General features: G+C 40.5%; 1 protein-coding gene across 4 annotated transcripts in view; it reads left to right on the top strand.

Moving 5' to 3' along the window:
• RGS17 (regulator of G protein signaling 17) overlaps positions 1 to 25,752 on the top strand; it is a 104,253-nt gene that overhangs the window by 56,046 nt on the left and 22,455 nt on the right. The window contains exons 1-3 of one of the 4 annotated variants that reach the window (XM_038771474.1): positions 5,411 to 5,444; positions 9,390 to 9,533; positions 21,524 to 21,613. In XM_038771474.1, coding sequence (XP_038627402.1) covers positions 5,434 to 5,444; positions 9,390 to 9,533; positions 21,524 to 21,613 — 245 coding nt within the window. In that variant the 5' untranslated portion in view covers positions 5,411 to 5,433. Of the gene's footprint in view, positions 1 to 5,410; positions 5,445 to 9,389; positions 9,534 to 21,523; positions 21,614 to 25,752 lie in introns of those variants that run through there. The other 3 variants (XM_038771482.1, XM_038771489.1, XM_038771497.1) reach the window with 3 other exon arrangements.

The following is a 25,752-nucleotide window of genomic DNA, read 5'->3' on the forward strand; positions in this document are numbered from 1 at the left end:
GCTACTCTTTATTCCCCTTTACTCTTAGTACAGTACTGTGCACATAGTACTGCACATTTCTAGACTGTGAGCCCGCTGTTGGGTAGGGACCGTCTCTACATGTTGCCAACTTGTACTTTCCAAGCACTTAGTACAGTGCTCTGCACACAGTAAGCGCTCAATAAATACAATTGAATGAATACTAACCACTCAACATTTGATTTGCCCTCTTTTGCTCTTTGCCCTCTTGGCCTCTTGGGGAGATACAAGTTAATCAGGTTGGACACAGTCCACGTCCCACAGGGGAATCAGTCTTGATCCCCATTTTACAGATAAGGTAACTGATGTGCAGAGAAGTGAAGTGACTTGCCTAAAGTCACACAGCTGACAACTGGCTTCTGATTCCCAGACCCATGCTCTATCCACTAGGCCATGATGCTTCCCTCTTTCACTTGCTTTTACTCTACTCTTTGTGCACTTTTACTCTTCTCTCAATCCAATTGTTCATTTGCAGTCTGTGTCCAACTGTTTCACCTAACAGGATTTAAGTGCCTCAGGGGCAGGAGCTGTGTCATACATGCACTGAATGCTCTCAAGCATATAGTACAGTGCTGTGCACCCAGTTCCTCAATCAATGTTGTTGGTATTTCAATTAATATTTTGAAATTTTTTCTCTAAAAGCAATTTTTAAAAACCTGTTAAATGTCCATACAAAATATATGCTAAAGAGCCTGAAATCAAAAGCTATTCACTGTAGACACAAGAGGACACTGTTTGGCTTTAAACCAAAGTTAACATCATTAAGGAGAGCTTTCATAGTTGCATCTGTGAAACCAGAAGCACAAACAGGAAGAATTGAGAGCTGATTTTTTTTTTCCCTACTTGACAACCTACCTGTGTGAGTAAACTCTCCATCTATCTAATCACTTGGCTGGTAAGAAAAGCTTGGCAAAATTTTCTGAAAATTCAAAAAGATTTGCTCATCATTGACCACTGAGGAAGGGAAAAGCTGGAATTGTTCTTGTGAGTTGATGGCTTCCTCTTCCACAAACATATTCAAATACATGCATGGGTACATGCGTGTTTACAAATAACCAGTCACCTTTGACAACCCTATCTGTTGAGTGAGGAAAGCAGATTTCACTAATTTAGCTGGAAAAGGTGGATACTGAAAACATATTTTCCTTGTAAACTTTTTGCCACGAAGCATAGTGCTATACTATAAGCTCATTGAGGGCATGGAATATGTCTGTTGTTATATTGTACTTTCCCAAGTGCTTAATACAGTGCTCTGCACACAGTAAGTTCTTAAGAAATGCAATTGACTGAATGCATGAAAGGTTATTATACTCAGGAGTGGGAGGGCCTGAGCACTTATGTATGTCTGAGTTCGCAAGACATGAACTTTGCATCTAGGTCTGCTCCTCTAAAAAAACTTAATTATTGAAGTGTAGCGGGTAGCAACAGACACCCACCACAATGAAGGGCATTATATTTGATACATACTGAGGGGAAAATTGTTTTAAATCTTTTTTTTTGCTTCTAAACCCTGAATGAGCATATCTGGTTTTGAATTACTTAAAGCCTAATCATTTTTTTTTAATTTGGGGAAAATTTTCCATGGGGTAATACATTTTTTTAATGAAGAAGCATTCTCATGTGTAGGCAGAGACAGCTCTGAGATTTTTTGATATTGCTGAGGAAGTGAGATAGAGGGGGAAATAGTATCCTTTTTATATACTGGGTATTCTGCAAGACATGAAAAGAATTTGACCTTAGGACATTCATTCTTTTTATGATCCATGATTACAGAGCTTCATATTCTAAGCAGGCAACTTTCCATTTAGATTTTTATTTATAAAAACAAATTCATGTGGGAGAGAGGGGTAATATGTTAAGCAAATTGGACTTATATTATGCATGTTTTCTCTCAAGTAATTCTAGATAGTATTACTGAATTCACATTAGCTATATATACAAACATTGCTCGGTATGGAATTTCTACAGCAATTATTTCTATGTATGTTGTAATTTTTTTAGTAATTATATGAATAATTGCTGTTATAAGAAACTATCACAAGATACACACCTGATAGGAATACTTTATTTTGAGTTTCTATGGTTTTTTTGTCAACTAATTATTTACATTGGAAATTCACTTTTCTTACTTTGCACTGTTAAATTGCTTTTCTCTTCGTTGTGTAATAAAATAAACACCCATCCATGCTAGAAATGGTTTGATGAATGTCACTTAGAGAAATACAAGACTGACAGCCCTATTATCTAAGCACATTATAATTCCATATTAATCATTAACATTTTTCAGTATTGCTCATGAGTGAGCCACACTGCTGAATTTTTCTTTTCTGTAAAGTGCATAACTGTAGTGTTGATGAAATTTTGCTACTGACTCTCATCCTCATTCCACTCTGATTCTGTGAATACTACTTCCTTAAGGCTAAATGAAGCCAACCAAAATGAAGTAGAAGTTTCTTCATTTGCTTGGTGAATTAGGGGTAACTAGAGCCAAGGAAAGATTTGCTGAGGTCTCAGATATTTGCACATTTGGGTCACACAAAACTGGCCAGTATAGGAAAAGGTCATTATTGAACTCCATGTTATTCATAGATAGCCATCGTTTTGTTGAGTCTCCATCTCTACTCCCATTTTCTTCCTTTGTCTCACTTTTATTTTTTCCTCTCCCCTGCCCAGAAACAGATCAGACATCTTTAGGGGAACTTTCTGTTGCAACAGAACCTGATTAAAAAGCTTCCCTTAGTCAAACTCAATTTGCACAGATTTAACCTTTTTTTATGGCATTTGTTAAACACTTACTATGTGCCAGGCACAATACTAAGCACTGGGGTAGATACAAGTTAATCAGGTTGGACACAGTCTCAATCCCCATTTTACAGATGAGGAAATTAAGGCACAGAGAAGTTAAGTGACTCGCCTGAGTCAGAAGGACCTGGATTCTAGTCTTGCCATTTACCTGTTGTGTGACCTTTGAAAAGTCATTTCACTTCTTTGTACCTCAGTTACCTCATCTGTAAAATGAGTATTAAGACTGTGAGCCCCATGTGGGGCATGGACTGTGTCTAACCTGATTAGCTTGAATTTTCCCCACTGCATAATAGAGTGCCTGACACATAGTAAGCACTTAACAAATATAATTTAAAAAACGGTCACAAAACAGGCAAGTGAAGGAGCTGGGATTAGAACCCAGGTCCTTTTGACTTCCAGGCCTGTGCTCTTTCCATTAGACCACTCTGCTTCTGTGCATTGAGATGAATTCATTTACTCAAAGTTTGCAAACTCTCAATTTTGTTGGTTCCTCCAGATCATAGGATCATCCTCCTCTCTGAGCTTCAAGACAGGTGATTGTTTTAGGGAACGGGATTCAGGGAATGAGATCCCTGATGAAACGGGTGTAGGAGGGTGCCGAGATCTGGGCAAATGATTATCTGACAACACTGCCCCTAATTTTAGGTTACCCTTTCCAATACTCACTTTCATAGTCCTGGAGCATATTCTAGCCCCAATTAAAAAATAGTAAGTGCTCAATAATAATGTGATTATGTCCCAACCCTTTTCTAAGTGCTGGAGCAGCTAAAAGGTAGTCAAATGAAACACAGTTTCTATTCCACATAGGGCTCGCTGTCTAAGAAGGACAGGCATTTTGTTTTCCTTTTAAAGGTGAAGAAACTATGGCCGGGGAAGTAAAGCGACTTGCCCAAGATTCCGCATTAGGCAAGTGGCAGAACCAAGATTAGAACTCAAGTCCTCTGACTCCCAGCCCTGTGCTCATTCCAGCAGTCCACATTGGCAGACCCTTGATAAACTAGGAAATTTTTAAATTGGTTCTTCATCCTTAGCAAACTTGGTGACAATCATATTTCAGAGCACTTACTATGTGTAGAACACTGTACTAAGCTACAGAATTAGCAGAAACGTTCTCTAACCATAATGAGTTTACAGTCTAGAGAGGGGTGTATTGCTTAGGTCTTCAGAATAACCTCAAATTTGATAGAGAGTACAGATTAAAACTTGTTTGTGTTGGTAGTTAAGCACTTATTTTGTGCCAGACACTGTGATATGGGCTGCGGTAGACACAAGGTAATTGGGTTGGACACAGTTCCTGTCCTACATAGGACTCACAGTCTTAATCCCCATTATACGGATGAGGTATCTGAAGCATAGAGAAGTTAAGTGGCTTTCCTGTTAAACTGATAAATCAAAAGAACCGGAAATAACTAAAACAGAAACCTACTAGATCCACCTTCAGAAGGATTCACCATATATTCATTCAGTTGTATTTATTCATTCATTCAATCATATTTGTTGAACACCTACTGTGTGCAGAGCACTGTACTAAGCACTTGGGAAGTACAATTCAGCAACAGAGACAATCTCTGCCCACAATGGGCTCACAGTCTAGAAGGGGGGCAAACAGACATCAAAACAAGTAAACAGGCATCAGTAGCATCATTATAAATAAATAGAATTATATACCTGCAACATTAATAAAATAAAAGTATAATTACAAATATGTACATATATACATAAGTGCTGTGGGGCTATTGAGCACTTACTATGTGCAGAGCACTGTATTAAGCACTTTGGAGAGTACAATACAATTAACAGACACATTCCCTGCCCACAGTGAGGTTACAATCCAGAGGTGGGGAGACAAAAATTAATATAAATAAATTACAGATATGTACATAAGTGCTGTGTGGCTGGGCGGGGGGGATGAACTAAGGGAGCAAGTTAGGGAGATGCAGAGGAGAGTGGGAGAGGAGGAAAGGGGGGGCTTAGGGAAGGTCTCTTGGAGATATGCCCTCAATAAGGCTTTGAAGATGGGGAGAGTCATTGTCAGATTTGAGGCGGGATGGTGTTGCAGGATGTGGCGGGGAGGAGGAGTGGGTCAGCAGAGAGATAAGATCGAGACACAGTGAGAAGGTTAGCATTAGAGGAGCAAAGTGTGTGGACTGGATTGTAGTAGGAGAGTAGGGAGGTGAGGTAGGAGGGGACAAGGTGATTAAGTGTTTTAAAGCCAGTAGTGAGAAGTTTCTGTTTAATTCAGACATGATTGGGAAACCACTGGAATTTCTTGAGAAGTGGGGAAACATGTCCAGGGTGTTTTTGTAGAAGCATGATCTGGGCAGCAGAGTGAAGTATGGTCTGAAGTAGGTAGAGACAGGAGGCTGGGAGGTCAGAAAAGAGGCTGATGCAGTAATCCAGTTAGGTTAGGATGAGTGATTGTATTAAGGTAGTAGCAGTTTGAATGAAGAGGAACGGGCAGATTTTAGCTTCGTTGTGAAGATGGGACCCCAACATCTAATGCAAGCTGATGGAAATAATCATTCAATTTACTTGTCATAATGCGCTCATGAAATCTGACTCATTATCTTCCCCTATTACAGCTCCAAAGGGAAACATCTGATTGTGGCCATGCAGACAAGGTATCTTTCTTTTTTTTTCCTGAGAGGTGGTTTCCTTGTGTGTGCCTTCTAATTCACTCATACAATCGTATTTATTGAGCACTTACTGTGTGCAGAACACTGTAATTGGCCACTCAACCAGTCTGCTCCTTGGCCACAACCCCTGGTGGTGATCTTGCTGGTGCCAGCTTGCTGAGATGGCAGGGAGGTGATGACAGTGCTGAAACTGGCAACGTTGTCTGCCAGAAGGAGGTGCTCAAGTCAGGGAGAGCTCAAAGGCTAGTCCGAAATAAGGTAACTCGAGAAACGAATCCACACGGCATGGTTCCCTCCAATGTTTTGTATTTGTATAGTGTCTACAGAGTGCAGAGCACTGTATTAAGCACTTGGGAGAGTACAACATAACAGAGTTGGTAGACATGTTCCCTGCCTGCAATGAGCTTACGTTCTAGAGAGTTTCTAACTGTATTTTTTTTTTCCTACATGGATTTAGGAGACCCCAGATTTTTCTCCTGAAAAAACTTTGAGAGGGACCTTGTCCAAAGCTGATTTGGCCATTCCTCCATTTTTTTTAACTCCTATCTGATTTTCCACTACTTGCCTTTCGTTTCTGGTTTGCCCTAAAACTTAGGATCTGAGCAAGGTGTATTGCAGATAGCTATATGGGCTTTGAGTGCTTTGCACATAGTAAGTGCTTAACAAATACCATCATTATTATTATTATTCATTCATTCATTCAATCATATTTATTGAGCACTTACTGTGTGCAGAGCACTGAACTGAGCCCTTGGGAAGTACAAATCAGCAACATATAGAGACGGTCCCTACCCAACAACGGGCTCACAGTCTAGAAGGGGGAGACAGACAACCAAACAAAACATGTGGACAGGTGTCAATACCATCAGAATAAATAGAATTATAGCTATATATACATCATATATACATCATTAATAAAATAAAGAGTAATAAATATGTAGAAATATACACAAGTGCTGTGGGGAGGGGAAGGGGGTAGGGCAGAGGGAGGGGTAGCAATGAGGAGAGGAGGAGGAGATGAAAAGGGGGGCTCAGTCTGGGAAGGCCTCCTGGAGGAGTTGAGCTCTCAGTAGGGCTTGGAAGAGAGCTGTGGATGTCACATAGTGATTAGCCCAAGGATTGAGACTGTGAACCCCATGTAGGACAGGGACTATACCCAACTCAATTGGCTAGTATCCACCCCAGTGCTTAGTACAGTGCCTGGTACATGGTAAGTGCTTAACAAATACCATCATTATTATTAAGTAGTGGAGCCGTAATTAGAACCCAGGTGCCCTTACTCCCAGATCATTGTCCCTAAGTTTATAAATAGTGGGGAACTGTGTTCTAGCATATGGTGGTGTCAGGAAGGAATAGCAGTAGTCTCATTGCCCAGGGAGAAATGACTGGAAACGTATACCTAGAGGAGTTTGGGGAGACTCTGTGATGCCCAGCTTCTGGATACTTAGGGACCCAGCCTGAAAGGGAGCATACCCAAGGAAGAGGCAGTAGGAAGGTGCCAGGTAAGTAGCATGGCCTGCTGGATAGAGCACTGGCCTGGGTTCCAATCCTGGCTCTGCCACTTATTTGCTGTGTGACCTTGGGCAAATCAATTAACCACTCTGGGCCTCAGTGACCTCATCTATAAAATGAAGATTAAGACTGTGTGCCCCATGTGGTACAAAGATTATGTCCAACCAAATTAGCCTGTATCTACACCAGTGCTTGGTATAGCACCTAGCACATAGTAAGTGCTTAACAAATAACATACATAGTATTAATATTATTGTTATAGAGAACTGTCCCCCTGGGGAAGTGCTTAGCTGTCATGAGCTGTGAAGCTGGTGTGATAGGAGTGAGATAGAGTCATGAAGGTGTGAGTTAACAGGGAACTGAGATTAGATTACAGGAGAATCTGTAGATCAAAAATCATTCTAATCCTGTAGTTCACAGCAGGTGTGAGATGTAGGCAGGATCCCCCCCTGGTGTTTAACACCCAGGTCTAGTCTGGGCCTGGCTTGTTTTTTTTGAGTTTTGGTAACACATTCTCCCAAGGCACCTCTTCTGAAGAATTCACCTATCTCTAACCACCACAGGCCGGGCTGCTCTGTCTGCTGTTCTTGTTTTCCAGCCATCCACAGGAGTAGTAACAATGTTTATTAAGTGCGTACTGTGGGCAGAGCACTACACTAAGCACTGGGAGAAAACATACAGGTGGGAATTAGCAGCAGAGATCCAGCTTCTGGGACACCACAGCTGTGAACTCACGAGGGGTCCCAGAGAAGCAGCATGGTGTAGTGGATAGAGCATGAGCCTGGGAGTCAGGAAGTCCTGGGTTCTAATCCCAGCTCCATCACATGTCTGCTGTGTGATGTTGGGTGAGACACTTCACTTCTCTATGCCTCAGTTACCTCAACTGTAAAATGGGGATTGAGACTGTGAATGCCTCGTGGGACAGGGATTGTGTCCAACCTGATATGCTTGTATCCACCCCAGAGCTTAGTACAATGTGTGGCACTCAGTAAGTGCTTAACAAATTCCACAGTTATTCTTATTATTATCTACCCAAAAGCCTCCCTCTGTCACCTAGTAAGGATTTAGCCTGAAAAAAATTTCCAGGACCTTGGAGCCTTGTGCTTTCACTGCTGTCAACCAACTCTGTTGTACTGGACTCTCCCAAGCACGTAGTACAGTGTTCTGCACAGAGGAAGTGCTCCATAAATACCATTGATCGATTGATTTGCTCTTCTCCCTCAACCCTTCACCTCCCCGATCTTATCCATCTCACTGCTGACCATTTGCCCACATGCTGCCTCTGGCCATATCTAAAAGGCCACCACTCTCCCCTCCTCCAAAGCCTTAATAAAATCATATCTCCAAAGTCCTTCCCCAACTAAGCGCTTATTCTTTCTCCCTTCTGCATCACCTTGGCACTTGGATTGGTACCCTTTAAGCACTTGAAATTTACCCCACCCTCAGCCTAACTGCATTTATGTACATACCCATAATTTATTGTAATGTCTGTCTCCCCCTCTAAGACTGTAAGCTCCTTGTGGGCAGAGAATAGGTCTGGCAACTCTGTCATATCATTCTTTCCCTAGTGCTTAGTGAAGGGCCCTGCCTAGATAAATGTCATCAATTGATTTGGAGTGGGAACTTCAATGGTTGTAATTCAAGCATTGATCAGTTTTACACTCCTCACCCCCTTGTTGGTTGCCTGATGAAATAACACCAGACTGACAGGCTTTCTCTGCTTCACCTGAGGTTTTGCATAGAACCTAGTCATCTGGAAACTGCTAAATTCTACAGAAAATTTTCTGGCTGAGTGTATGTCAAAGCTTTACTGTAGTTGAACAGGTAGGTATCATATCTACCAATTCTCTTGTATCATACTCTCCTGAGCACTTAGCTCAGTGCTCCAAACACATCAACTGCTCAGTAAATACCACTGATTCCTGCCTGCCGTGCTAATCAGCTAACACGCTAAAGGTATTTATTTTCACGAGCAGTGTACCACACCCTAGCATTCCTTTCTTTCAGCAATGTGGTAACAGAGTTGATATTATTCCAGTGGACTGAAGATTTTTCAACCCTGTAAAGTGTAAGGGAACATTAGTAATGAGGCTTTCTCCCTTCAGAGACCTAAGTTAAGCTAAGAAGTCAATGGATGCTGGCACCATTAAAAGCTTTCATAAAGGGAAGTGGATTTTATTCTTGGATTTTTGTGTGTGCATATAATCTAACTGTTTTTTTTAAATTGAGTACCATGATTTCTAGAAGACTACTTTAGGCCATGGATGTTTTTGGGATGCACCTGATTTTTAAGTTTCTTGGAAATAATTAAATGGATCATTTTTATTTTACCTCTACTTGCAAGGTTTCCAAAGTTATTCAATCACAGATAGTTCTTCTCTGTAGTAATTCTGTCCATTTCTTCTGTCTGTTCCTTAGCCATTTGGGGATTGAAGCAGCTGAAATGAGAAAGAGGCAGCAGTCACAAAATGAAGGAACATCTGCTATGTCTCAAGCCCCTGGAAACCAAAGGCCCAACAACACTTGCTGCTTTTGTTGGTGCTGTTGTTGCAGCTGCTCATGGTATGTCACCTTATCTGTTTGATACCATATCTAAGGGAGAGAATGCAGATGCCAGTTTCTTGGCTCACAGAAATCACAGGAACCCATCCAACGCAAAAGCATGTATTTACTGCATTTATCTAGCCTCACAAAGGGATTAATTTAGTTTAATCCAAAATATACACTGGACATCTGGCCTTTCCGTATCTCTAATTGTAATTGCCGAAAGTATAAAATTAAGTCTGGGGGAGGAGAAAGGTGTACTTCTTTTAAAACATCTCTTAAAACAAAGAGATGCTTCTGAATGAAAAAAAAAATAGTGCAATGTTGACAGTTGTATTTTTGGTAATAATTTAGATTCTACAGTGTACTATGGATATTCCAGGAATTATTTTGCGGAAGCTAGTAAATTTGAAACTCTAATTCTCTCAGACTACTGCAATGAAAACTTAGTGCTTCAGTTCACTCAACTGAGCTTAGAGGATTGAAAGAGTTTATATATTTTCCCCAAGCACCCAACATACTTCTGGGACTTAGTTTATTGAGTGAAAGAAGTTGGCTCAAGGTACTTAATGAATTGTTCTTAAACTTAATCACTGTCAAATGATGACTACTTTGCCCCTTGGAAGAAAGTGTTTAATAGCAAGCAAAAAATAATAATTTCTTCCTATTAGTACCAAAGTCTGAATCCATTAAAAAAAAATGATGCCAACTGCAGATAAGACTGTGAGCCCGTTGTTGGGTAGGGACCGTCTCTATATGTTGCCAACTTGTACTTCCCAAGTGCTTAGTACAGTGCTCCACACACAGTAAGAGCTCAGTAAATACGATTGAAGGAATGAATGTTACAATTTTTGGTTGGAAAAATCCTATTACTATATAAGGAGTAGGCCAGAAATTGTTGTTTGTTTTCCCTCACCAGATCATCTCATTCATCTGCCAAACCTTGTCACTGAACTGTTTCAAGACAAAGCACACCTAAAAGATGCACATGAAAATTACATAAATGCAATAATAATAATTGTGGTGGTCAGGCACTATACTAAGCTCTGGGAAAGATACAAGCAAATTGGTTTGGACACAATCCCTGTCCCACAGTCTTAATCACCATTTTACAGATGAGGTACAGAGAAGTGAAGTGACTTGCCCATGGTTACACAGCAGGCAGGTGGTGGACCTGGGATTAGAACTCAGGTCCTTCTGTCTCCCAGGCCCATGCTCTTTCCACTAGGCCAAGCTACTTTTCATAAAAGAAACATGAAAGATTCCTTTGGGTTTGTGTATACAAATATTAAAACCTGTTCATGGTCATAACATATACACTTAAGACCTACTGTATGTATTTGGTACCTTTAAAATTAGGTATTTATGAAGCAAACAAAAAGATGGAAATATGATTTTTCCCCACTCACATAACAAAACAATCACCTTATTGAAAAATCAGGCTCTTAATCAGATTTTTAAAAACAACATTGGCTTTGGGTTCCAAATGTGGGGAAAAGTTACACAATAAGGCTTGCAGGTTTTTTACCTTTTTGTTTTTTTCTTTTTTTAAAAAAAGTTTCAACTTTCAAGGCTAGGTCAAGGGAGGAATAATAGAAAAAAGACTCTGGAAATGCAGTTTGGGAGCACAAAACTTTCGACTTGGAATGAGAAATAGTTGTCATTTCCCTGTGTTTATTTTGCTTCCTTTTAAGGAACTTGTCTGATAGAAAAATGATTAAATATCTAATAACAGAGGCAAAACCTTATATCAGCCCTACATATAAGGTTTGTGTTTTTTTTTAAAAAAAAAAAGCACTGTCCTCCAAACTTCAGTTTTCAGTCAGTACAATTTACATTGTCCCACCCAAATTTACCATGTTTTAGCTGGAGTTATGTAAAATAAAAGGGAAAATGAGAATCATATTTTTGAATGTGCATTTTAGACATGCTGCCTGTTTTCATTTCAGCCTATCCTTATTTAATAATAATAATAATTATTATTATTATTATGGTACTTAAGTACCACTCACTATGTGCCAAGCAATGTTCTAAGTGCTGGGGTAGATACAAGCCAATCACAATGGACACAGTAACTGTCCCACATTGGGCTCCCACTCTTTATCCCAGCGTGGCTCAGTGGAAAGAGCATGGGCTTGGGAGTCAGAGGTCATGGGTTCGAATCCCTGCTCCGCCGTTTGTCAGCTGTGTGACCTTGGGCAAGCCACTTAACTTCTCTGGGCCTCAGTTCCCTCATCTGTAAAATGGGGATTAAGACTGTGAGCCCCAACCTGATTACCTTGTAACCCCCAAGCGCTTAGAACAGTGCTTTGCACATAGTAAGGGCTTAACAAATACCATTATTATTATTATTATCATTATTATTATTATCCCCATTTTTTTTTTACAAATAAGATAACTGGCACAGAGAAGTTAAGTGACTTTCCCAAGGTCACATAGTAGACATATGGAGGAGCCAGAATTAGAACTCAGATTCTTCTGACTCCCAGATGGCCCTCTGCATGTGGCCTGAGCTGATTTATTTAGCTGCTTTAATTGTCTATTATACATTCTGGCCCATTTCTTTATTTTTCACTTCTAAGTGAACATCATCCCTCTCCTGTTTGCGGGGTTGATTGATTAAAACTATTTGACAGGCAAGCAGGCTCCAAAATGCTTTTCCGTTATGAAATATAAGACCATTAACCCAAATGGTTATATTGACCTCATATGCGTGCATAATCTCTAGCACCAGTAGGGATTGTCTACAAAATTTGGTCACCCAACCTAATTCATAAATCTTAATTCAGAATGTGTCATGGACAATGTTCAACAAAGTATTTAGAGTAACCTGGTGAAAGCTAAGATTGTCTTCTTTCAGATTCAATAGTGGAGTTCCTAGGCTATGGGACAGAGTTGTCAAAGTAAATTTTGATGCTTTGCTGCTTTTAATTTGTAACAAGAAGGGCTGTCCTATTTTATCTTCAGCTTCTACTTTAGCTATGGAGCAATGGAGGTAAGTGGTGTAATCGATCAATCTTACGTTTTTTCAAGCACTTCCTGTGTGCAGAGCACTGTACTAAGCCCTTGGGTTAATACAACAAAATAAGTGATACAACATTCCCTACCCATTAGAACATGAAAGGATAGTCTCTGAAAACGAAGAAAAACATGGCGAAAAGTTGTGCCTGAATAAATTGTAAATAAACTTCTCCCTGGAAGGAAACCCTTCACACCAGAGGTGAATCATCTCTTCCGAAACCCCATGTATTAACTCTCCTCATCCAAGACTTTCACTGGTACCCTGCAGAGCTACAACAGTTGAGTCATTTCCCCTGGAAGATCAATTTCCTTCTACAAAGTAATTCACTCTTAGTAAGTGATAGAGTGGGTAAGTGTCTGTTTTGGAAGGCATTTTCCTGGGGAAATTTCCAGTTTGGGGCAGACGGTGAATGGAGAAAAATTGAGGCCCTAAACAAACATCAGTGGGGTTGTGTCATGGAGTTGTGCCATCTTTTGGGGGCCCTATAACACAGATCTAGCTCTTTCACCCTGAGAAAACTGATAACATCACAGTCTACCAAACTGAAAGACATGTTGGACTTTGCCATCCTACCACCCATTTCCTCCATTGCTGGTCCTGTCTTGATGTCTGTTCTTTAGGTAGCCATCTTAATAAGTAATACAAATTGCCTGTTAAAATAAGAATTTCAGCAATGCCTTGCTATGAGCCAATGACCATTCAGCCCAAAATTCTTTTGACTGTGAAATCAGAGGCTTTTGGTTGTCTTCTTTGGCTTCAATCCTAAAGGTTAAGGATGGATCATCTGCTATCCTTACATTCTTGTCTACATTCCTTAGCTGCCCCATTTTAAACTACTTGTTCAATAACTTATCCATGCCTCTTCAGAACCACTGATATTTTCGGCCTGCACAATTTACTGTGGGAACCCAATCTGACATTCCCATCATTACTCCTCCTCCCTCCTTATTGCTTCCCATCCTTTGCCTGAACTGAGCTTGAATATCTCAGGTGGATGTGAGCATTTGGCTAAATGCTTAGTGATTCAAAACATTCTGTAAAATTATAAGGTAATAATAATGATGGTATTTGTAAAGCACTTACTATGTGCAAAGCACATAGTAGTAGTAGTCTGTAGTAGTAGTAGGTAGTAGGCTGTGTCTCATTCCTAATTAATCGAGGAAGCTTTTCAAGATGGAAAGAAAATGATAAAACTGATTATATGAATAAAGACTCCTTCCCCATTTTTTTGGCTCTTTCCATCCTCCTGCTATCACCCCTAGGAACTGCAGACTGTTCTGTTTTTTGATGCAGGAAAATGGAATTAAAGAGAGAAAGCTAAATTAGATGTTTTATAATTCTGTGTGTATTAGGCAGAGTGTAGAAGATTACGGTATTTTATTTTTCTTTCTGATCGCCCAATACATTGTTAAAATGGTAACTTCAAGATGAGAAAACATTTTGTAACTTCTATTATAACTTTTAATTCTAAGAAGTGTTATTTTTAAGTGGTGGCAGAGTGGTTGGGGAGGAGGAGGGAAAATGGGAATTAAGCCAAAGAAAGTAACTTAGTGTTCATGGACAGAGTCCAAGAGGATAAGCCTTTGCCTCCACAGCAATGCAAATCAATCAGTTGTATTTAATGAGTGCCTACTGTGTGCAGAGTACTGTACTAAGCACTTGGAAGAGTACAATATAACAGAGCTGGTAGACACATTCCCTGCCTACAGTGAGTCTAGAGGGGAGACTGACATTAATATGAGTATATAAATTATGGATATGTACATAAGTATTGTGAGGCTGAGGGAGGGGTGAATAAGGGGAGCAAATCCAAGTGCAAGGGTGATGCAGAAGGAAATGAAGGCTTAACCAGGGAAGGTCCCACTGTAACATGTGTCTCAGGGTCATTTCTTTAGTATAGTCACTGACCATACAGCTGACCTTTCGTTTCATCTAAACCTGGTTTAAAATCACTTTGACTATTATAAATAGATACAACTGCAGTGCCAAACAAAAAAAAATTAATCAAAAAACATGCAAAAATTAGGAAGGAGAGACTAAAGCCTTGATTTCCCAATTGCACTGGTCTGCAATTCCCTCCCCCTTCATATCCAACAGACCACCACTCTCCCCACCTTCAAATCCCTATTTAATTCATATCTTCCCCAAGATGAATTCCCTAACATCTCACTTCCCAACCCTATTTGCCCGCCCTTCTGTGTTGCCTATGCATTTACTTCTGTATCCTTTAAGCATTTTGATGCTCAGCCCACCCTATGAGCGTTTAAGCTTATCTTCCACTTCACCACCCATAATTTATTTTAATGTCCATCTCCCCAACTCGATTATAAGCTCCTTGAGAGCCGAGATGTGTATATTCCAACTCTGCCCATAGTACTCAATAAATACCATTGATTAATTAAAGACCTTTCCCAAGTGGAAAGGAAAAAGTCTTTTGCTCAAATGCAAATTTCATTGTAAAACCATCCAATCATTTTTTTTGTTTCTACTTGTGCCCATTTCTGTTCTCATTAATCTTTAATACTGCACATTTAATGTTTGAGATTAAACATTAATCTCATCTAGACCTGGTTTAAAATCACTTTGACTATTATAAATAGATGCAACTACAGTGCCAAACAAACAAACAAAATAATCAAAAAACATGCAAAAATTAGGAAGGAGAGACTAAAGCTTTGATTTCCCATTTTCAAGGAGTTCATCCTATAACTTGTTTTAGGGGCACTATTGAGGTCCAGTTATAAGCCTTGTGACCTGGGAGCCATTTAAATAAAGCAAGATACTTGTGCTACGTCTTGGCCAGATATTGAAGAAAGTAACCCTGATAGAAACTACCACTTTAAAAACTTAGACTGTCCAGTCACCCTTCTCAAGGCAGGTCAGTTATTGCCTTATTTTATCCAGACTAAACTAACTTTATGCTGAGAGGGAGAAGGTTGTTTCATATGTTTAAAACCTGAAGACTGAAGTAAAGCACTTTTTGTATTTTCAGCTGACTGGCATATGCCTTAAAGACAGAGGACATTTTGGAACTACTCAGGGATTTGTTCTCGGTTGAAGTGCAGTGAATTTTTCAGAATAGAAAGTGAATGTCAAAATGTGAATTTTGGGGGCTACCTACCAAGTTGGGAATAGATGGAGTCCCTCTATTGTTAGAACCTTGTAAGTTCTCGAATACACTTATTTATCTACCTTTATTCCTCTCTGATTTAATGTACCATTTAAATTAGAGAGATACATTTTGAAGTTTCAAATTAAGATGAACATATAAAAAAGGGAAGCATTGAAGAATGTCATCCAGATGAACTCTTCTGTAGAGAATGTACAAAAAATGCAGACATTGAGCATAGAAACGACATGGTAAGAGTCTTAAATGAGTGAGCGTATTTTTTGGAAAGAATTTCAGAAGCATTTCTCCAATCCTAAAATGTTATTTTGGGAAAATAACCACCTATAGAATTGACTTGACCCCATTAGTTTACTTCCTGCTTGAAGAGAAGCAGCGTGGCTCAGTGGAAACAGCACAGGCTTTGGAGTCAGAGGTCATGGGTTTGAATCCTGGCTCTGCCACATGTCTGCTGTGTGACCTTGGGCAAGTCACTTAACTTCTGTGAGCCTCAGTTATGTCATCTGTAAAATAGGGATTAAGACTGTGAGCCCCATGTAGGAAAACCTGATCACCTTGTATCCCCCCCAGCGCTTAGAACAGTGCTTTGCACATAGTAAGCGCTTAACAAATGCTATTATTATTATTATTATTATTATTATTATTATTATTATCTCTCCCAAGAAGAAAGTTTTCCTCATGAAGCAAGTTCTACTTTGATCTTTGGACAAGAGAAGTAATATCTGGACATGTTTGTACTTTATGAAATAACTAAATTGCTTCAAAATAAAAAGAATTTTCAGCATGTCTAAATTCAGAGTACAGTTGAAAAAAGTGACAATATAATTAACATTTGTAATTGGCTCCCTTTTTCACAAATTGACAATCATGTAGATACCTGAGATTAGGATGTATGATTGAGTTTGCATTTTGTCTTAACCATTTTTTCTTTTTAGCTTTAGAATGGTACAAAAAACATAGCTAGAAAACTTTTAAAAAATGATTTTGTCATACTTCTGAAACCCTTTTTCCTGTCCTTGTTCATTTTGATTTGAGGAAAAAATTAGTCAAGATAGGTTAACACAGCCATCTGGTGGGCAATTTTCGTAGCCTCTTCCTTACATCTGTTATAGAGTTCAATCTTGTGAAACTAAAGCTTATCCCAAATAAAGGAGCATATTTGAAAACTCATAATATATTCCAGTTTATAAAAATGATTTATTTCTATGATAATGCTATAGTTTCACAATTTTAACAACTTAAAAAAGCTTTCTCTGGCCAAATGCTTAACACAGTTGGGCACTGAGAATGGCAGGAGAGAAGAGACTTAGAAAGATTTTCTAGTCCAGAGGCTTCCATGGCACATTGCTCTAACCTTGGAGCCTCTTCTGGGGTGCTACCAACTCTGATTTCATTATGGTTATTCTTGCAGGTTTCCAAGCTCAGGAGCACCAAAGTTGATTGTACCCCAAACCAGGGACCTCAACAACCCCCAAGAGGCTGGTTTGGAAACAGAAAATTCTTCCTCACCACCTTTATTAATAATGTTATTTAAGTGCTTACAATCTGACAGGCACTAGGGTAGATATAATACAACCAGATCAGGCACAGCCCCCATCCCACATGAGGTTCACAATCTCACAATTTAAGGATGAGGGAGGACAGATATTTATTCCCCATTCTACAAATGTGAAAATTGAGACACAGAAAAATCCAATGCCTTACCCTAGGTCACACATTAAGCAAGTGGCAGTGCCAAAATGTTCCCAAAGATTTGTCTAAAGAAATGTTGAGTGGTCATGTGATCCATAGACCCCTTTTTTCTGGTATTTGGTAAGCACTTACTGTGTGTCAAATGCTGTGCTAAGTGCCACAGTCAGTACAGGTTAATTAGATTGGACACAGTCCCCGTCCCACATGGGCCTTACAGTATGAGGAGGAGGGAGAACAAGAGAACTGAGGTAGAGAGAAGTTAAGTCGGTTGCCCAGGGTCACACAATAAGCAATTAGTAGAGCTGGGATTAGAACCCAGGTCCTCTGACTCCCTGGCCCATGCTCTTTCCAGTTGGCTATGCTACTTCATTGGCTTTCCAACCCAAAAAGGTCGTAAATAAAGTCGATCCTACTATAATAATAACGGTATTTGTTAAGCGCTTATTATGTGCAAAGCACTGTTCTAAGCGCTGAGCACTGTTCTAAGCAATGAACTATAAACAGAACCCCACCTCGGAACAGAATTGTGTCCTATGATGCTCATTTATTGTGTGGGATTGGGACTATGTCTGTTATATCATTTGTCTATCCCTAGCACTTAACACAGTGGTTGGCACATATGGCTCAGTGGCAAGAGCCCAGGTTTGGGAGTCAGAGGTTGTGGGTTCTAATTCCGACCCTGCCACTTGTCAGCTGTGTGACTTTGGGCAAGTCACTTTACTTCTCTGTGCCTCGGTGACCTCATCTGTAAAATAGGGATGAAGACTGTGAGCCGCACTTCGGACAACCTGATTACCTTGGATCTACCCCAGCACTTAGAACAGTGCTTGGCACATAGTAAGCATTTAACAAATACCTTCATTATTAAGAGAAGCAGCATGGCTCAGTGGAAAGAACCCAGGCTTTGGAGTCAGAGGTCATGGGTTCAAATCCCAGCTCTGCCACTTTTCAGCTGTGTGACTTTTGGCAACTTACTTAACTTCTCTGTGCCTCAGTTACCTCATCTGTAAAATGGGGATTAAGACTGTGAGCCCCATGTGGGACAACCTGATTACCTTGTACCCCCCCACCCACTGTAAGCAGTGTAAGTAGAACAGGGCTCAGCACATAGAGCTTAGCAGATGCCATCATTATTATTATAAGTACTTAATGTCATCACTGTTGTACAGGTATACCCAGATAGCATGCTTAATTTGCTTGAAAATAGTGTTAACAAGAACTAGACAAAATGTTAACAAGAACTAGACAAAATTAAGTGCATTAATGCATTCAAGATTTTAAAATGATCAAAATAAAACTATTAAATGATACATCTTGATCAAATAGTAATGTAAATATGTACCAGTAATAGATTTTGAACTATATTTTAACTGGTTATATGTAAAAAACAGTCATCTTCACTTCCCATTCAGGAGAGAGGCACCCTGTGCTATACATACTACAGAACTGTCATGATCTATACTAAATAGGTATGCCATTATCTAATGCAAATTAGGTCTGAATTGCTGTATTTTAGTAGTTTCAAAGGTTGAGAAGGAGGGAAAGGGAGTCAGTATAGTCTAATAAAATACCATGGGCCTGAGAGTCAGGAAACGTGGGTTCTAGATTTAGCTCTACCTCTGTGATCTTGGGCAAGTCACTTAACCTCTCTGTGCCTCAGTTCCTTCATCTAAAAGGGGGAATAAAATGCCTGGTCTCCCTACAGCTTTAGGTGGGGACCCCTATGAAGGATAGGCACTGTCTGATGTGATTATCTTGTATCTTTTTCTCCATACACTATAGAAAAACACTCTCCCCACCTTCAAAGTCTTATTAAAATCACATCTCCTCCAAGAGGCCTTCCCTAACAAAGCCCTCATTTTCCCTTATCCTCTTCCCATCTGTGTCACCTATGCACTTGGTTATGTCCCCTTTAAGCACTTGATATTCACCCCCGCCACTCATTCCTTCATCTCCGCAGCACTCATGTACATATCCATAATTTATTTTAATTTCTATCCCCACTACCCACCCTCACACTGTAAGATTCTCGGAGGGCAGGGAACATGTTGACCGACTCTGTTATAGTGTACTCTCCCAAGCGCTTAGTGCAGTGAACTGCACACAAGTGCTGAGCAAATACCATTGATTGATTGGGTGAAGATACGGGACATGAATGCCAGGATTTATAAGCTTATTGGGATCCAGTCATATGGAAGAGAGCCAGGTATATCTCAGCACTGAATAAAGGCCTGAATGCCTGGGCACTTGTGGTCATCCAGATGCTGATCATGATAAAGAGCATGGTGTGGGGGGTGGTTGGGGGGGAGAGAGAAGGTGGTGTGTGTGTGTTTGTGTGTGTGTTTCAGCTGCCTGTCATTTTGGCCACCCTGTTGATGAAGGCTTCAGCTCACTGAAACATGGAATTAGTCAGATTTTATTTTTTTCATGGTATTTAATTTTCATGCACTTACCATATGACAGGCACTGTTCAAAGCACTGGGTTAGATACAAGATAATCAGGTTGGACACAGCCAATGTCCAACATGGGGCTCTTTTCCCCATTTTACCAGTGAGGTAACTGAGGCCCAGTGAAGTGACTTGCCCAAGGTCACACAAAAGAAGTAGCATGGTTCAGTGGAAAGAGCACAGGCTTTGGAGTCAGAGGTTCAAATCCCTGCTCCGCCACTTGTCAGCTGTGTGACTTTGGGCAAGTCACTTAACTTCTCTGGGCCTCAGTTACCTCATCTGTAAAATGGGAATTAAGACTGTGAGCCCCACGTGGGACAACCTGATCACCTTATAACATCCCCAGCACTTAGAACAGTGCTTTGCACATAGTAAGCGCTTACTAAATGCTATAAAAAAAGCCAGCAGATAAGTGGCAGAGCTGGGATTAGAGACCAGGTCCTTCTGACACCCAGGCCTGTGCTCCGTCCACCAGGCCATGCCACTTCTCTAAGCAGAGATGCCAAATGAGGCTTACTGAATCCATCTACAATGACTGTCCTTGGATTGTTTGGGACTGCTTCTTCAGGAGGACAGGAGAAATCCAGTCTGAACAGGACTTAGCCACAGTTTCTCTTATATTAGAAGAGCAAACCTTTCTGGGGATTTGTCCTTTGTGTTTTGAAATTTCTTTTAAAGAACATCTAAGGATTCTAGTGGTAAATGGACATCAATATCATTTTCTGTTTTATTTCACTGTTTATTTCCCATTTAAAAATGATTTCACAAACCTTTTTTGTGCTTCAATTGTTCAAAAAACATACTTTGAGTCAAGGCTTTGCCAATTTTGTAAGGGAAATATTGAGAAGTCATTGACAGATCACTTACAAAGTGACTTGGTTGAATTTTAATTCTATTTTGGTGAGTCTGGCCTAGTAATGCATGCACAAACAGCATACAGAGAACATATTGACTTGCCAGATTTTAGCACAAATGTATGCCTGTATTTCACCATCTGCAGAGCTGGAAATGCAAGTGCAACCCAACATTTCATAATGATCACACCAATATGGTGGCATTTGGGGTGTTGGTAAATATTATAAAAACAGATAGCCTTGTCAGAATTCATAATTTAAAAATATGTGAATTATTCCAATGGCTTTCAGATTATTTTCTTTTACAAAGAGGAGACAGTGAGGCCCCAGTTATCTTGCTGTGCAGTAATAGTATTTTCACCTAATGGAATTAATTTCTTCCTCTATTAACAGAAGTGAAAATAATCACATCCTGAATATTTTTAGTTCCATCCATCAGAGAAGGTCAAACATTTTCCATATATTTATCTCCATGAGGTAGAGCAGAATCTACTACATGTTGAATACACTTCCAGATTTTATAAAACGAAAGGCCTGTTTAAGGGAAGAAGCTAATGACATATTAGTTACAGAAAGAAAAAGTGCCTGCAAGTGGTGGGAGTTTCTTAAATTCAGATTGCAGATGCAAGAGGATACACAACTGTTACATCTTTGCCATTTTTATATTAGTTATTGGTTTCAACTGGCAGTTTAGAAGCATGTAACTTCGCATTCAGCGGGGTTTTGTTTCTGACCTATGTTTGTACTTTATCGCGTTTTCCTTTTTAACCATTAGATATTTTTGTAATTATACTGCTGATGCTAAATTCAGTGTTTAAATAATTGACTTGCTCTAGACAAAATAAAGTGTTGTACTACATTACAGCCTCACTGTTAGGAATGAAGATAGAGGGGACACTGCAGGAAGATTCGCACATACAACCAAAATGGAGAGTATCCAGGTCATAGAGGAGTGGTAAGTTTGGATCCTTTATTCACACCTCATTGTTCTAGCATAGCCCTCACTCCCTGAGGGTTCAAAACATTTTGCAAGCCAAATGTAGTCAACTCTAAAACCTCTGTGCAGACCCAGATGGAACCAGATTATGTTCAGTACTTTGAACTCAGTAATAATGTGGATTGACTGTCATTTATGCAGCATTTTGCCAGTGCAAAATGCCTTATCGTTAGGAGGTAAGAGGGAATTAGGACAGAAGCATAGGTAGAGGGGATGGATTTAGAGAGTAGTGGTAGTAATAATAATAATTATGGTATTCGTTAAGTGCTTACTATGTGCCAGGCACAATACTAAGCACAAGGTGGATACAAGAGAATCGGGTTGGGCACAGTCCCTGTCCCACATGAGGCACACAGTTTCAATCCCCATTTTACAGATGAGGTAACTGAGGCCCAGAGAAATGAAGTGACTCACCCAAGGTCACACAGCAGACAAGTGATGGGCTCTGGATTAGAAGCCATGAGCCTTCTGACTCCCAGGCCCATGCTCTATCCACTACACCATGCTAGTAGTAGACGCTATATTAATTTCTGTCTCCCCCTCTAGACTGTAAGCTATTTTGGAAAGGGAATGTGTCTACCAACTCTGTTGTTCTCTCCCAAGTGCGTAGTTCAGTGTTCTGCACACAGTCAACCCTCAATCAATACTATTGTTTGATTGATTGCTTGAGAAACAGGTGGATAGCAGGAGAAGAACAAGGAAGTGGCAGTGGAGGGAGGGAAGGATGAGGAGGCCTTGAGAAGATCATGTCTGATAGCCCCACCTTTATGAACAAGTTGGTGAGGTCACCAGGGTTAGGGAGGGAGGTGGTATCACAGATGCTCAGGAAAGTGACCCTATTTCCTCTGAATAAAGCAAAATCAAGAGTGGAGACCTTAACCTTGCTTGACGTACCTGAATAACAGGATTGCAGCCAACGTTTTGGTGACCAGCAGTAATTATTCTTAGCACTCCTTCTTTAATATTTTTATGGCACTGCTAAGCATTTACTATGTGCCAAGCACTGTACTAAGCACTGGGGAAGATGCACGATAATCAGACTGGGCACAGTCCATGTAAGGAGCAGCATGGTGTGTGAAGAACAGCATAGCAGAGTGGATAGAGCATGGGCCTGGGAGTCAAAAGGCTGTGGGTTCCAATCCTGGCTTGGTTAAGTCATTTCATTTCTCTGGGCCTCAGTTACCTCATCTGTAAAATGGGGATTGAGACTGTGAACCCCACGTGGGACAGGGACTGTGTCTAACCTGATTTGCTCATATCAACTGCAGTGCTTTATACAGTGTGTGGCACCCAGTAAGCACTCAACAAATACCACAGCTATTATTACTATGCCCCACATGGGGCTTACAGTCTTAATTGTTATTGGGGATAGAAAGAGGTTAAATCTTAAGAGCTGGTTTTTTGGCTTAATGCCACCACATTGTAAGATCTGTGAAAGAGGGTGAGGAGAAAGACTTTATGCACTGATTTTTTATGGTATTGAAGTGCTTACTATATGCCAGTTACTGTACTAAGCTAATCAGATTGGACGCAGTCCATGTCCCACATGTGACTCCTAGTCTTAATCCTCATTTTACTTATAAGCACAGAGAAGTGACTTGCCCAGGGTCACACAGCAGACACGTGGTGAAGGGGGGATTCAAACCCAGATCCTCCTGACTCCCAGGCCCGTACTCTATCCACTAGGCCATGCTGCTGCTTCTTCAAATATATATTCAACATGCATGCTCTAACCAGTCTTGGGAGTTGGAGAATCAATTTCTCAACAAGTGGGGTGGTTTTATGGTATTTGTTAAGCATTTATTATAGGTCAAACACTGTTCTAAATGCTGGGATAGGCACAAGTTAATTCAGCCAGACACCATCCCTGTCCCACTTAGGGCTCAAAGTCTAAATAGGAGGGAGAATAGGTAACCCCATTTTTACAGTTGAGGAAACTGAGGCACAGAGAAGTTAAGTGACTTGCCCAACTTCCCACAGCAAACAGTTGGCAAAGCCCAGGATTAGAATGCAGGTTTTTCTGACCCCCAGATCCATGTTCTCTCCCCTAGGCCACACTTCTGATTCCTGATCACTTCACCAAATGTGCTAGGTACATCCAACAAAGAATCCACACGTTAGCCCAGTGTTCGCTATCTCTAAGGAGAAAATATTTTTGCATTTATGTGTTGTCAGAATCCATTCCAACCAAGAGCAGGTGTTTCAGCTTCTGGGAATGAAGAAGTCAAAACCTACTCCATAACACCTGGGAGAAACTCAGGGTATGAGTGGTTTAGCAAACTTTGTGGTTCTATTACATCGGAACCCTGACCTTCCCCATTCCAAAAATCCAAATGGAATCAGCAGTACATTTTGTCTGTCCATCGTTACCACTGCACAAGAAATGATGTCTCAGTTTTCTCACCCTGTACTTGCTTGGCAGAGAGAGGCCCAATTGCAGTGCACTGTGTCCTAGTAAGACCCTTTTAGGGACTGGGGCAAGCTTTCTCCAAGATATTGAAGAGTTGAACAAACAATTGAAAAAGTACAGACTGTCTTCTCTAATAGGGCTTCTGAATACCCTGACAAACACGTAGGTGAAAACTTACTGGAACTGCAAGTAGCCTCTGTGGACTCTACCAAGTCAGGGAACACAAAATTGCTGACACCAGGCACCCCCTGCCATCTCAGAAGTGAAGATTTCCTAGTTAGACATCTAGGAAGGTGCCTTAGGATGGCAGAGGACTAGTGATGGATATCACTGGGCCCACATTTTATCTAATAATAACTGTGCTGTTAAGTGCTTACAATGTGCCAAGCACTGTATTAAGTGCTGGGGTAGATATGAGCAAATAGGCTTGGATGCAAACCCTGCCCCATGTGAGGCTCATGGCCTTAATCCCCATTTTATGGATGAGGTAACTGAGGCACAGAAAATTGAAGTGACTTGCCCAAGGTCACAAGACAGGATTAAAAACAACAGGTACAGAAAAGAGTTGAGAACATTGGAAGGGTTCCTGGCTACTATTCTGTTACTGCTCTTTGACCACTGCTTTGCTTGTAAAAAAAAAAAAAAGGCCAGAGGAACAGCAGAGGATTACATAAAACCATTGAATCAGTGCTAGGCCATAATATTCTTTTATTTCTCTTAGCCTCATGTAATTGAACTATATGCCATGGTTCCCCTGAGTTCATTCTGAAGAAATATCAGCGTGGCTCAGTGGAAAGAGCACGGGCTTGGGAGTCAGAGGTCATGGGTTCTAATCCTGGCTCCGCCACTTGTCAGCTGTGTGACTTTGGGCAAGTCACTTAACTTCTCTGGCCCTCAGTTACCTCATCTGTAAAATGGGGATTAAAAGTGTGAGCCCCACGTGGGACAATCTGATTACCTTGTATCTACCCCAGTGCTTAGAGCAGTGTGTGGCACATAGTAGGTACTTAACAAATGCAATTATTATTATTATTATTATTATTATTATTATTATTATTATTAAATATGATTACTGTATAAGGGGATTGAGTTGACGAGAAGTAGTGTGGCTACTGGAAAGAGCATAGTCCTAGAAGTCAAGGGACTTAGAGTCTAATCCTGGTCCCGTCACTTGCCTACTGTGAGACCTTGAGCAAGTCACTTAATCTCCCTGTGCCTCAGTTTCTTCATGGAAATTAGATACCTGTTGTCCCCCTACTTAGTTCTTGGCTTCCAAGGGCCTCATAGTCTGCAGCCAACCTGATTATCTTGTATCTCCTCTGGTGTTTAATACTGTGCTTGGCAAATAGTGACAACTTCACAGATACCATTATTAGTGTGGGTTTGTGGCTTGCTGGTGAGTGTCCCTGATCTGTTTATGGAGGGCCCTGTTTCCCATGTATTCAGATTGAACCTATAAACAAACCCAGGTCTCCTAATATCCTTCTTGAAGGTTATCCCTCTACAGCTGCAAAATCTCTGTTTCTCTTGTCACAAAACCAATCATTCACAAATAGGATCCAAAGCCTAAGGACTTCAGTGGTGTTTTCTCCAGGTGGGACAGGAGGAAAAAGGTAAGCAAATGTTGAGTCTGAAATGGAAATTTTAGAGCAATGCAGGGGGAGAAAAAAAAAAAGTTAATTCAAGT

This window comes from Tachyglossus aculeatus, chromosome 2 (assembly GCF_015852505.1).
Source record: "Tachyglossus aculeatus isolate mTacAcu1 chromosome 2, mTacAcu1.pri, whole genome shotgun sequence".
Taxonomy (NCBI): domain Eukaryota; kingdom Metazoa; phylum Chordata; class Mammalia; order Monotremata; family Tachyglossidae; genus Tachyglossus; species Tachyglossus aculeatus.